This window comes from Vombatus ursinus, unplaced genomic scaffold, assembly GCF_900497805.2.
Source record: "Vombatus ursinus unplaced genomic scaffold, bare-nosed wombat genome assembly UNPS02011591.1, whole genome shotgun sequence".
Taxonomy (NCBI): domain Eukaryota; kingdom Metazoa; phylum Chordata; class Mammalia; order Diprotodontia; family Vombatidae; genus Vombatus; species Vombatus ursinus.
In genome coordinates this window covers 2096486-2110516 of record NW_020951369.1, presented here as the reverse complement: position 1 = coordinate 2110516, position 14031 = coordinate 2096486, and the positions used below count along the sequence as shown (strand labels likewise).

Sequence of the window (14031 nt, the reverse complement as noted above, 5' to 3'; positions counted from 1 at the left end):
TTTTGCAGGAAGAAGAAACTCCAAATGTGGACAGTATCTTCTCCAAAGTTGATTAGAAACATATTTGTAACTTAGAGTCATAGAGAGCTGCCTGAGATATTGAAAGGTCAGGTGACATCTTCAATAGATCACAGTTAGTACATTTCAGGTTCAGAACTAGAAGCCTGATCTTCCACTTAACTCCCAAGACCATCTCTCTATCCACAATGCTAAATGGTCTACAAAGTGGGGGGCAAGTGTGACTATAGCCAGACCCTAAGGGGTCAGTGACTTATTGTTCAGTCATGTCCAACCCATGGACCATATCACATCAATATGGTGTTTTCTATGGTGTTTTCTTGGCAAGGATACTAGAGTGGTTTACCATTTACTTTTCCAGAGGAAAATAGAGGCTAAATGACTTGCCCAGGGTCACCTAGTTTGTAAGGATCTGAAGCTGAATTAGAACTCAGGTCTTCTTGACTCCAGAGCTCTAACCACTGGGCAATCTAGTTGCCTTACCAATCTGATGGTAAGAAGAGAGATGACACTGAATTCTCCCCATAATAGCTAACCAGGGCATTTGTTTCCAATGTAACCATAACTACCATCACTCCCCACTCCCAACACTTTCCTACTCTCCCTGCTCTCTATCCCTTATGAGTTACTCATCCTACTTTCAAGGTAGTTATAACTTAATCGTTGCCCTATAACCAACAACAGCATTTTCACAGGTACGTCTGGAAATTTCTATTCCCCCTTCTCCCCAACTCTTTCTCTTCTCACAGATCACTTTGAAGTTTCTATAGGCTCCTCAGAATTCTGGCTTTTGAGCAATGATCAGTGAGTAAGAATCTTGTCCCTCATCTCTTATTCTTTTGAGTGGAATAGGGTGATCTCAAAGTCATGGATAGGGTCTCATCTGAGTCTTATGTTTCATTATATTATTTTTTGCCTGAAACTCATCCTTCTCTGAATTTCTTATTTCTGTTGAGGTCATCTACAATCAATATCCTTTTAGTTGCCTGCAATCAGATTGTTCTCCCTGGAGGTGGATAGCAGTTTTCATCATGGATCCTTTGGAACTGTCATAGATCATTGTCTTCATCAAATATCTAAGTCTTTCACGGTTGATCATCAATACAATATTGGTGTTAAAGAGTACAATATTCTCCTGGTTCTGCTCACTTTACTTCATATCAATTCAATGTTTTTTTTTTCTGAAATTTTCCTGCTCATCATTTCTTACAGCAAAATAGTATTCCATCACAATCATATACCACAATTTGTTTAACTATTCCCCGGTTTATGGGCATCTCCTCAATTTCTAATTCTTTGACACCATAAAAAGAACTGCTATAAACATTTTTTTGCAAATAGATCATTTTCCTTTTTCTTTGATTTCTTTGGAGTACAGAGCTAGTACTAGTACTGCTGGATCAAAGGGTATGCACAGCTTTGTAGCTGTTTGGGAGTAATTACAACTTTTTCTGCAGAAGGTGGGACTAGTTCACAACTAGTAAGAGCTAGGATTACAATCAAGAATAACCTACCCAGCAAAACAGTATAACCATTCAATTAAGCATGCATGTATGTATGTATATATGTGTGTATTCCCTCTTTGAATCAATTTATATGTGAGTGAGGTTCAAGTATTGACTGCCCTGTCCCTACCATTTTACCCTCCATTGTAAAAGCTCTTCCTTGCAGGCATCTTTTATGGGAGGTAATTTTGCCTATTCTTCCTTCTTCTTCACCCTTCTCCCAGGGCATTCCTCTTTTTCACCTGTCCATTTTTTCTGGTATCATTCCAACATAATCAACTCACTTCTGTACGGTTTTTCTATGTAGAATCCTTTCTAACTTCCTTAATAATGATAAAGATTTTTTTAAAAGTTTCATATATCATCTTCCCATAAAGAAAAGTAAACAGTTTAACCTTATTAAATCCCTTATGATTTCTCTTTCATCTTTGCCTTTTTTATGCTTCTTTTGAGTCTTGTATTTAGGAGTCAAATATTCTATTAAACTCTGGTCTTTTCATCAGGAATGCTTGAAATTCCTCTATTTTATTAAATATTCATTTTCCTTGAATGATAATATTGTTTTGCTGGGTAGGTTATTCTTGTTTGTAATCCCAGCTCTTTTGCCTCCCAGAATGTCATATTCTAAGCCCTTTACTCCTTTCATATGGTCACTGCTAAATCTTGTGTGACTCTAACTATGGCTCCATGATATTTGAATGGTTTCTTTCTGGCTGTTTAAAGTTTTTTCTCTTTGACTTAGGATCACTGAAATTTGGATATAGTATTTTGGGGAATTTTCATTTTGGGCTCTTTTTCATGAGGTGATCAGTGTAAGATATCACGACAGTTCTTCTTGATAATTTCTTGAAATATGATGTCTTTCTTTGATCATGGCTTTCAGGTAGTCCAATAATTTTTAAATTATCTCTCCTTGATTTATTTCCAGGTCAGTTGTTTTTCCAATGAGATATTTTACATTTTCTTCTATTTTTTCATTCTTTTGATTTTGTTTTGTTTCTTGAGATCTCATAGAGTCATTAGCTTCTAAAATTGTCCAATTCTAATTTTAGGTAGTTATTTTCTTTGGTATTTTTATGCCCTTCTTCTTCTTCTTTTTTTTTTTTGGCAAGCTGCTGTTAATTGTCTTTCCATAATTTTCTTTCTTTGCTTTCATTTCCTTACCTGATTTTTCCTCTATCACTCTAATTTGATTTTGAAATTTTTTTAGGTCTTCCAGGAATTCTTGTTGTGCTTGTGTCCACTTCTCTTTTTCTTTCTTTGAGGCTTTGCTTGTAGCTGTTTTGATTTAGTTGTCTTCTTCTGAGCTCATGTCTTGATCTTCCCTGTCCCCATGGTAGCTTTTTATGGCCAGGTTTTTTTTTTTGTTGTTGCTGTTTGCTCATTTTTCCACCCTATTTCTTGATTTTGAATTTTACATTAAAGTTGGGTTCTGTTCCCATCTTGGAGGTGGTGGTGGTGGTGAGCAAGCACTGTCTCAAGCTTCAGACTTTTTTGCACTGCTGTTTTCAAAGGTAGCTCTGGGTGTTTGGAATTTTTTGGTGCTTCTAAGGTTATGTGATTTGGGGAGATGTGTAGTCACTGCTCTCCTGTTCTGCACTCTTATTCTTACCTGAGAAGGGTCCTTGATTCCTTGGGATTTCAATCAATAATCCTCCTCAGGGCTTCTGCTCCCTTAGAAACAGGAACATCACTGTTTCTCAGGGCCACTGATCTCTTGGGACTGGAAGTAATAGTGTTCCCCAGGATCTCTGATCCCTTGTAACCAAAAGCAGTACTACCTATCATACCTTCTTCTTGCTCTTGACTGAAAGTGCTCCTCTTCATCCTTGAACTATAACTCAGAAGTGAATACACAATGGAGTTGCTGAGCAGCATCTGTTCCTCCATCAAGTGCCAACACAGTGGTTTCCTATTATCTCTTTCTGACCAGTCCCCAGATCCCCTTGGCATTTCTCACTTGAAAGCTCCTGAAGCTGCTGTTACTTCTGTCACCAACAGAACCTGGTCCTACCATTTCTATTTCATCCACGTGGATTTTGTGTCATTCTCCACCCTTATATCATAGCTTTCTCTTTCAACTCCCCTAAGTTGTCTTGGGCTTAAAGAATGTCTCACAGACCTTTTGTTAGCTCTGCCACTCCATAATTCAATTTGAGGCATTATTTTAAAGTTGTTTGGGGAGTATGCTGGGAAAGCTCAGCTGAGTCCTTTCTCTATTCTACCATCTTGGCTCTACCCCAGGAAACCCATCTGTCTTTCTCTTAATCCATTCTCCACATTGCTGACAAAATAATTTTCATGGCCAGGTTACTACTTAATAAACTCCAGTGACTCCTTACAGACTCTAAGATTAAATATTATTTTATCTTTATTTCATCCTTTTAAAATTAATATTTTGTATAACTTTTATAGTGTATATAATTTATAATAGAATAGACTATGTAATTTATAAATGAGTAATTAGACGTATTAAGAATATAAGCACTTTTTATTACTGATGAAAGTGTGATTTAAAAAAATTGAACACTACTGCTCAATCTTGTATCTCTTGATTCACAAACCTACATTCATATATATATGTGTGTGTGTGTGTATGTTTGTGTACACATATAAATAAACACATGTATATACATACATATGCATATATATCCTTGTCTATGAAAAACTATCATGCCAATTTAAAATGAATCAAATATATATCTATTTAGGAAATAGTTTTCTGCCATCTGAAACAATCTCAATACCATATTGAATCCACATAATTATGTTCATTCAATGAGAGTGTTCTGTTAAGAAATTTGTCTAGGGGCAGCTAGGTGGCATAGTGGATAGAGCACTAGCCCCAAAGTCAGGAGGACCTGAGTTCAAATCTGGCCTCAGACCAAACACTTGACACTTAGTAGCTGTGTGACCCTGGGCAAGTCACTTAACCCCAATTGCCTAAAAAAAAAGAAATTTGTCTAATACAGACTAAATAGGAAAACTGGATGAGAAGCATATGATTGAATTACTATTAATCCTTTTATGTACACTCATTTTAATGGAAGTGAAAATTAACATTATTTTTTTTCATAAAACCCAGCATTTACAGGTGAAAGAAAGTATTATCCCACAAAATAAATATTAGACAATGAGTCAGGAGGGATTAGTCTTAACTTTGCCATGAAAGGTAATGCATTTAACTCCACATGCTACCTATTATCTAATTTTATCTCTTGAACATCCATGAGAGGGAAACAGCTATTATTATCTCTATTTTACAGGTGGTAAAACATAGTGATTTTAGGTTACTTGCCAGAGGTCATATAGAATCAGAACCAGGCCTATGGCTTAGGTTTCCTATGTTCCAAATGGAGTGTTCCTTCTACAAGTTTACTTTGCCCCTCAGCAGACAGAAAACAATTTAATGGTTTTAGAGGTGAGGAAATAATTTCTCCACCACTTGCACCTGCAAACCCTCACTGAAGTAATTAGCAATAACCAATGCAATGACCTCTTATTATTTTTTAAAACTCTCCTGACCAAAAAAAAATATGACTGTCATTCACACATAATAGCACATACATGTGATAAAAACAAAGTTTGAATACCATAATGGAAAATGGAAGTAGCAATGAATTGTTTGTATTTGTGCCTTCATGTAGTGCTTTGCTCACTTTTTTACAACAATGTAGTTCAATTGTATAAAAGAAATGGTTTTTTAATATTAATTTTTGCCATTAAAAAGGGGGGAAATGTCCCTTTATGAAATTCTTTTCAAGAATCTAAAATCTAAATTTCCCACACCACTGTGATGAACATATTTAGGTCGGAAGATGTCCTTGAATATAAGGACTCGTTCAGAAAAAGAAATGAGGTAAAAATGTCTTTTTGATATGATGAAATACTAATTTTACAAGGAGAATTGGAGAAAGATGAATTTACCTCATACATTTTTTGATACAACAGCACTTTGAGAAACCAAATGCAGCTGTCTCGAAAGTCTTAGTGTAGTTTCAAGATACTAAGGATTGAAACAGTATATGTCATAATTTCCTTTTTCTATGCCAATTTTCTTTCCATATAAGGTTCATTGTTTTTATATCAGACTGGATTATATAGTTTCTCCACAACCCCCACCTTTTGTTTTGCTAATAGCAAACAGATTTGTTAATACTATTTATCAGAACCTAATTAAGACATTGATTATACTGGAATTTGAGACTCTTTTCCCTTTTTAGTACTCAACCAGCTCTTTATTTGCCATCCCCAATACACCTATTATCAGATGATGCCTCTGTCTCTTGTTGGGCAGATTTAGAAAACAGATTATCAAATATGAAGCCAATATATGTAAAGCATCATCTCCCATATATACCACTACTTGCTAGATACTACCTAGGAAAATAGGAAAGAGGAAAATCAGCTGTAACATCTCTTGGAGGGACTTTAGTACCTCTGCCATCAATGATTTTAAGTACCATGGTGTTTCTATATTAATTAACAGTTAGCTCTAAAATATGTACAATGAACCGCCACATTTTATCAGAAACCAGTAGTCCATCATTTATAGTTCTGCCTCTGACAAAGAAAATAAAGGAAATAGTATGAAAAAGCAGTGTTGAGATGAGATGTCACACATTCTAGTTTATCCAAATACCTGATTGCTATGGATCTGTCATCAATTAACTTATTTAAATATCTTTTTTGCTTATTAATGGTTCTACTTTGTAGGACTTCTATAGATAGTAAGCTCTATAGACTTTCCCTTGTACCACTTCTTAAGGCAACAAATAGTCCTTACATTTTTCCTTCCTTCTCTCTCTCTGCTTCCTTCTTTCCCTACACTCCTTTCTTTTCTAAATGTTCCTAATCCTCCTCCAATTGCTCCTCCTATTTCTTTCCATTGTCTTTTTCCTTATTTTTCTACCTTCTCTTTTTTGTGGTGTGGAACCTCTTCCAAGTCACCTGTAGAATGCTGGTCTTAGAGTCTGAAAGACTTGAGTTCATATTCTGTCTCACAGCTTACTAGCTGTATGACACTGAATAAGTCACATTCTCCGTGTCTCAGTTTCATCATCTGTAGAATAGAGATAATAACAAGTAACTATCTCACAGGGTAATGTTACAAGGTTCAAATGAGAAAATATGGGTAGAACACTTTGTAAATTTCAAAGTATTTTATGAATGTTAGCTATCATTACTATTTCAAGATTCAAGGGTATCTTTAGTTCTGAGAAAAACAACATTGTAGAGTGGAAAGAACACTAGTTCAGGAAATTTGGTTTCAACTCCAGCTATAGCATTTCTTCAGTATGCAACCATGGATGTCAATAAGTCTTTCTGAGCCTCAACTTTTCTGCTTGTAAAATGCTGATAATAAAATTTATATTATCTACTTCCTGGAGTTATTAGAAAAATGCTTTGTAAATCTGAAGACACTTAATAAATGAATTATGATTATAAAGGTATTTAAAATTGTGGTGGATACCTCATCCAATTATAATTTAATTAAAAAAAACGCCCTCCTGTGCCTTTATCTTTCTGGACTTATGCATCTTGGTTTAAAAAATGTTTTTAAAAAACTGTCTCATCCAGAAACACTCTGCCCCTTATGCAAAAGTCCATCTTCCATGTGTGAATTAAAGCATCTAAGTGGTATAGTGGAGAGAGTCTGAAGTCAGGAAGACCTGGGTTCATGTCTGGGCTTCAGATACTTATAGGTATATGACTGGGAAACTCATTTAATCTTTTTGCCTCTGTTTTCTCAAGAGTAACATGTAAAATGTAAAATGTAAAACAATAACCCATGGTTATTGTGAGAATCAAATGATATAATATTTGTAAAGTACTTATCATAATACCTGTTACATAGTATATGCTTAACAAATGTTGTTTTTCTTCCTCAATATTTATAATAATGAAAATAATACTAGCTGACATTGATATAGTACCTTATGGTTTCAATGTGGTTTGACATACATAATTTCATCCTCATAATTCGTCCTATGGATAGGAATGTTGAAGCATATAAATGTCATGTGTTTTTTTTCAAATGCTTGCAGGGATATTCTATTCCTAATTACATAAGAATAGTAATTAGCAGACACAGTCTAGGTCTGATTTTTAATCCAGGACCCATTTACTACACTATATACTTGCAGCAGCAGTATATTATTTTTACAGAGCTGCAGATACTCTACCTTTCTCCACTGTATTCAAATGTTCCTTCCTCCATATTAGAAATAATTAAAAGTTTTCATATAAAAAAACAAACAGTGGAGATAGACGAAGAAGAAAAACTGCCAAATGGGAAAAAAAGTTACACCAAATATTAGTGATAAAAGTCTTATATCCAAGACACAAAAATATAAACCTAGAGCCGCTTCCCAATAGATAATTAATCAAAGGATGTAAATGAAGTTTTAAAAGAATTGCAAAATATAAACTACCATTCAAAAAAATGCTCTAAATAACTAATAGTAAGAGAAACACAAATTAAGTAACTCAGATTATAAAACTTGAAAATGTTTGGCAAAACTATGGGGAGATAGATATTGTTTATGACACTATGAATTGGCCCAACCATCTCTATAACAAATTGAAAATATACAAGAAATTTTCTGTAAACAAATTCAAGTAGACATTATTTCATTCAATGTATTTTTACAATACCTGGATCACAGTGAGCACTTGATAAAAAATGTTGATCGATTGATGGACTAAATAGTTAATATCCTTTGATCAGACAACCCAACTACTGGGTTTTTGTCCCAAAGGCATCAAAGATAGAAAAATAATGTTCAATGTACACCAACATATTCATAGCTACACTCCTTATTGTTGAAAATACTCAAAAAATATAAATCCCAGTAATTGGGGGATGACTGGGGAAAAAATTTATGTTAAATCAATGTCACGGAGGATTATTGTATTAGTAAGAGGTCATAAATGGAGGAATTCAGAGAATTATAAGGCAATTTGAATGAACTGATGCAGATCAAAATAAAAAAGAAAATATGTATATATTTTCATTAATACACTATAAATGTGTATTTTGTACCATATGTTAATATCCATATGTACATACATAGGCTATAACAATGTGAATGGAAATAGCATAAAAAATAAGTCAAAGATAAAGCAATTTAAAAGGGTTCTCTAGAATAGACAATGACACATTTTTCCTTTCTGGCCAAAAAGAAAAACAAAAACCAAACAAACAAAATCCCAAGGAATTCATAGGGCAGAATAGAAGCATCACTGGTAAAAAACAGTCACTGTTTTCCTTTAATTGTTATCTTTCACAAGAGAGTTCAATTTGGAAGGGATAGAATGTTTTGGTTTGGTTTTTCTTTTAGAGATGACTAAGGTGTAAAAACAAAAATAGCACTGATTTATTTAAAATCAGTGTCTATATATTGGGCTGATCATGCCTTAAATCTCTAAGTGTTTGAACTCTATTCTAACTTCATAAAGTAAATACTTCTGGTTACAATAAAATCATGAAATGCAAATATCAAGGGTTTTGTGTCAACAGTAAATTGCTCATTTGGCACACGTGCAACATATTCACATTTAGATATAAGAAGCTAACTTGGAATGAGCAATTTGAGAATCTACCCTGTGGCAAAACTTATGCTACTATTAAAATTCTACTGTCTATTTAAGTTCAAAACTTCTACTGTAAACTTATTGCATTTAATTTCCTTTGCTTTTGAAGACTAAGGAAAGATAATATATATATATACACATATATAGCAGTTTAATTTTTTTTAAAAAGTAGAATCAATTTCCATATATAGAACTTCATAGAGGAATCATATAATGTAAATTCATATTAGCAACTCAAGTACACTGGAAATCTGCTGGAACATGATCTACCCTAGCACAGAATTTGGTGGGTAATATGTGCCAAGAAAATTTATTAAGGAGGAATTAAAAGAGCTGGTGAAAATATGACCTTTGTCAAGTATATCTGATAAAGATCTGCTATCCAAAATATACAGGCAACAAAAGGAAAAATGTTAAGACCAAAAACCAAGAATCATTCTCCAACAGAAAAGTGGTCAAAAATTATGAACTAACAATTCTCAAAAAAAAAATTGCAAATGACAGTCATGAGATAGTGTGTTACAAAGCACTAATAATATGATTAATACAAATCAAAATAATATTGAGATATTTCCATAGTCCTAGAAAATTAGCAAGATAATAAATATAGGAATACTTAATGTGGGAGTGACTGTGTAAAGATAGGCACATATATGCATAATTGGTGGAACTGTGAGTGGGTCCAATCATTCTGGGAAGGAATTTGAAACCATGGTAACTAAAATAAATGTACCTGCTGATCCAGAGATACCTCTGCTAGGCATATACGCTAAGCAAATCAGTCATAAAAGGAAAGGACCCATATGTACTAACATTTTTATAGCAGCAACCAAGGTAGATGTCAATCAGCTATAGGATGGCTAAATAGATTGTAATACATGGATATTAATGTGTTGTTAGAAACAATGAATGTGAGGCAAACAGAAAATATGAGCAGACATATGAACTGCTCCAAAGTATAGCAAATATAACCAAGAAATAAGTATACACAAAAATTATAATATACATATATATATATATACAAATTTTAAAAATAGGAAAATCAAAACTGAATTTTATACAATTATAGTGATTATGCTTGGGTCCAAAGAAGAAACATGAGAGGACATCTCCACCTTTCACTGTAGTTTTATGGGGTGGTGATCTAAGGGTGTGGAATATTATATTTAATGTGAAACTTTTTTGATATATTGATTAATTTTGCCAGAATGTTTTTTTCTTTCTTTATTATATGGGATGGTATATTAGAATGGGAAAGAAGTATAATATATTGGGAAATGTCAGTGATTTAAAAAGAAAAGTTAGTACTAAAATTTATTTTAAAAATTAATCTGGCTTTTGTGTTTTAATCTATCTATCTATCTATCTATCTATCTATGTATCTATCTGTAATTGAAAACATATCCTATACATATGATATATTTTTGGTTTTAAAAATACAAACTTGTATATGCTTATCCCTTTCCAAATAAAATATCTTAGACCATTTTGATGGTGGTATGGTTGGAAGAAACAACATGATCAGTAAAAGTACCATAATTTACTTTGTGAATAATTGATATTCATACAGCATCTCACAAATTAACATAAATAATCTCATTTAATCCCTCCAACAACACTGATATAGTGTCAAATCAAGCATTTGATAAGCATCTACTATATACCAGGCACTATGCTAAGTGATGGATGTATAAAGAAATGCAGAAACAATCTTGGTTGTCAAGGAGTTCAATCTAATAGGTATAAGCAATATGCAAGCACTTATGTGCAAACAAGTGATATAAAGTATTGATTGGAGATAATATCAGAGGGAAGGCACTAACATTAAGGAGGACTAGGAAAGGCGTCCTGCAGAAGGTAGAATTTGATCTTGAAGGAATCCAGAGAAGCCACAAGGAGGAAAGGATAGAGAGGCAGGGGGAACAACCACAGAAAAAGTGTATGAAGTATGATTATTATCATCCCATTTTACAGATGAGGTTACTAAGGCTAAGCAACGTGGTTAAAGTCACACAGTTAGTTAATGATGCGAGTACAAATCAGGTCTTCTGACTCTAATTTCTCAGTTTCACCAGACTTCCAAGTACTTTGCCACCAAATCATTTGGAAAATCTTGGTTAAAGTTGATTATTGGAGAAGTTGTGAATGAATGAAGATAATGAACATTAATTAGAACAATGCAAAATCCAGAGAGAACAATTCCTAAACATTATCTTGTTGTAAAATAAAGTTATTTTCCCCTTTTTTGTTTTTTAGATTGACCATCTCTGCTGAATGTCCCATGCAACTTGAAGACTTCCCAATGGATGCACATGCTTGTCCTCTGAAATTTGGAAGTTGTAAGTTCTTTTTGCAAGTAAGAACTATGGCTATACTCTCACTGGGCTTCCTAGATTGTTCAGGTGGACTTGGTTTTCCCTCCTAAATGTGGTGGAACATGAATAAGAACACTTTTCAGCAAATACTTTTTGCTCACTCTTACCTTGCCCTTCACATATTTGCAGTCTCATTTATTCATTCAAAAGACATTTATCTGAGTGTCTTTAATGTGACAGGCAGTGTAATTTGAAGCTGTCTAGTACTTTAACAAAATACTTTCATACAACCCTATGTTATAATAATCTGAAAAGGTAGGTAGGGGAGATCATCCTCATATCATTGAAGATAACTAGTTAAATGTTCAACTAAAATTCACGTGATGAATAACAGAACTGTACCCTGGCCTTTAGACTACAAGTTCGATGTTCTTTCCATTATGCCATGCTGCTTTTCAATGTTTTAATACTAAACCAGTGAGAGGTCTACAATAGCTTGGAGCAGCCTTGTGACATCTCTCAGAATCCAGAGATAACCTCTTATTTCAGAATAATGTAAGCACCTCCTGGGAATTTAGTTTTGTTTTTATTGTCATCGTTACTGTTACTATTATACGTAGTCTTGGACCCTGAGGGAGCTAACTTCTGAAACTTCAGGGACCAAATCTGACCCACCTTATGTGGAATTAAAAACTCCAGGCCACTTTTAGGATTATCTTTGCCTGCCTTGCATTTTTGTACTTGCATGGTCAGGAACACCTAGGGACTAGTATAGATTTTTGGGATCAACTCCTAGGGTTGAACCAAAATAGACATCTCTCAAATTTAGGCACCTATCCAATGTCAACCAATATTTTTCAGTTATTCAATATATGCAATTCTTCATGGTAGGTGCAGGGGAGGGGATGAAAAGATTGATCCATTGATTAAATTAACAAATACATATTATCTATTATATGCAAAGGACTCTACCAGATATAAGGGATAGGGAGAGGGACTTAATATATGATTTTATTGCTATGAAGATTTTCTCTATGAGGCAAGTCCTATCAACCAAGATTGGTATTTTCTCTTGAGTTCATGGCTTTAGTGAATTGCCTTAGGACACTGAGAAATTAAATGATTTATTGAAGGTCACTCAGCCACTATGGGTGAAAGAGGCAGGATTTGAACCCAGGTCTTCCTGATGCCAAGGCTCACCCTTTAACCACTACAACACACAGCTATATGTTAGGAATACAAAGGTTTTGTTGTTGTGTTGTTTATCAATAAATCAAGAGTATATATTTTGCCAGGGATGAGGTAAGGAGAAAATGCATAGGGCAGGTATGTATCTACAAGTATAAAATAAGGTTAAGAGAATTGGAGGCAAAGGAAAGAACCAGACAAAGTCCTGTAAGACAATTTGAAAAAAGGGAAAAAAAAAAACACTTCTACCTAGGAACACACTTCATAAAGGAGGTGTATGTAAGTAGAGTCTTGTCAGAGAAGACTATGTGCAAACCCAAGACAAAAAAATTGATATAAAATATAACCTGATTAAATCAAATGGGAAAGAAACTACACAAATAATTTTGGAATGAGATAAGTAAGATATATGCAAAATATAGGTCCAGATACAATTCAGTGGAAAGATTTAAGGAAGAAAAAAAATCTCTTCACCTAGAGAGGGATCAGGGAAGGCTTCCTTTTTTCTAACTAATGTCCTCTCTAGGCCTATCTTTCCCCCTACTCTAAGGCTGTCTGTGGTTTAGTCTCATTGCCACATTGTTGGAAAAGTTCCCCTCATTTGGAAATGGTCATAACCTTATATCCGGTGTGAGTGGTTGACTGTGAATGTTATAATAATAATAGTAATAGCAATACTAATTATTTTCCCATAGGAACTCTAAGGTTTGCAAAGTGCTTTACGTATATAATCTCATTTGATCGTTAGAACAACTTCGATATAAGTAATATGGGAATTATTTTTTCCTATCTTCCAGATGAGGAAACTAAGGTACAGAGAAATTAAATGTCTTGTCCATCATCAGATAGTTTGTTATGTATCAAGGGTGGGATTTGAACTCTCATCTTCCCTCAATACACATCTATGAGTATTTCTGGTATACCATGCTTTAATATTCCATGTATAAAGAAGTAACCAGAAGATAATAACTTATTTATTCTCTTATTTTGTAATAAATAAGGGGTATCCCTTAAACTGCTCTCTGATGTCTCAATAACTTAAATGTTGTTTGCTATGATTATAAAAATGCTACTCTGTAAGACTTATTACTTTAATTCCTCTTTAATATTACAAGTCCATCCTTGACTTTAATCTTATTTTCTATTTTTAAAACTTGAAGTTATTTATTTTTACTTATACAAGAAAGCTTTAAAATATTACCACTTACAGAGTTTTCCAGGGTGATATATTCAAATGTAACCAGGCTTTTTCATGTACCCAAAGATTTCTATTTTATTCTTAATAAGCTTATCTTAATAGACAAGTCAATTGAAAATTTCTTATAAGAGTTTTAGAGGGGACAGCTAGATGGCGCTGTGGACAGAGCACCGGCCCTGAAGTCAGGAGGACCTGAGTTCAAACACTTGAC

At 33.9% G+C, this 14031-nt stretch overlaps 1 protein-coding gene across 1 annotated transcript in view; it reads left to right on the top strand.

Annotated features, from left to right (window-relative positions):
• GABRA5 (gamma-aminobutyric acid type A receptor alpha5 subunit) overlaps nucleotides 1-14031 on the top strand; it is a 106015-nt gene that overhangs the window by 56262 nt on the left and 35722 nt on the right. The window contains exon 5 of the mRNA XM_027856640.1: nucleotides 11376-11458. Coding sequence (XP_027712441.1) covers nucleotides 11376-11458 — 83 coding nt within the window. The remainder of the gene's footprint in view (nucleotides 1-11375; nucleotides 11459-14031) is intronic.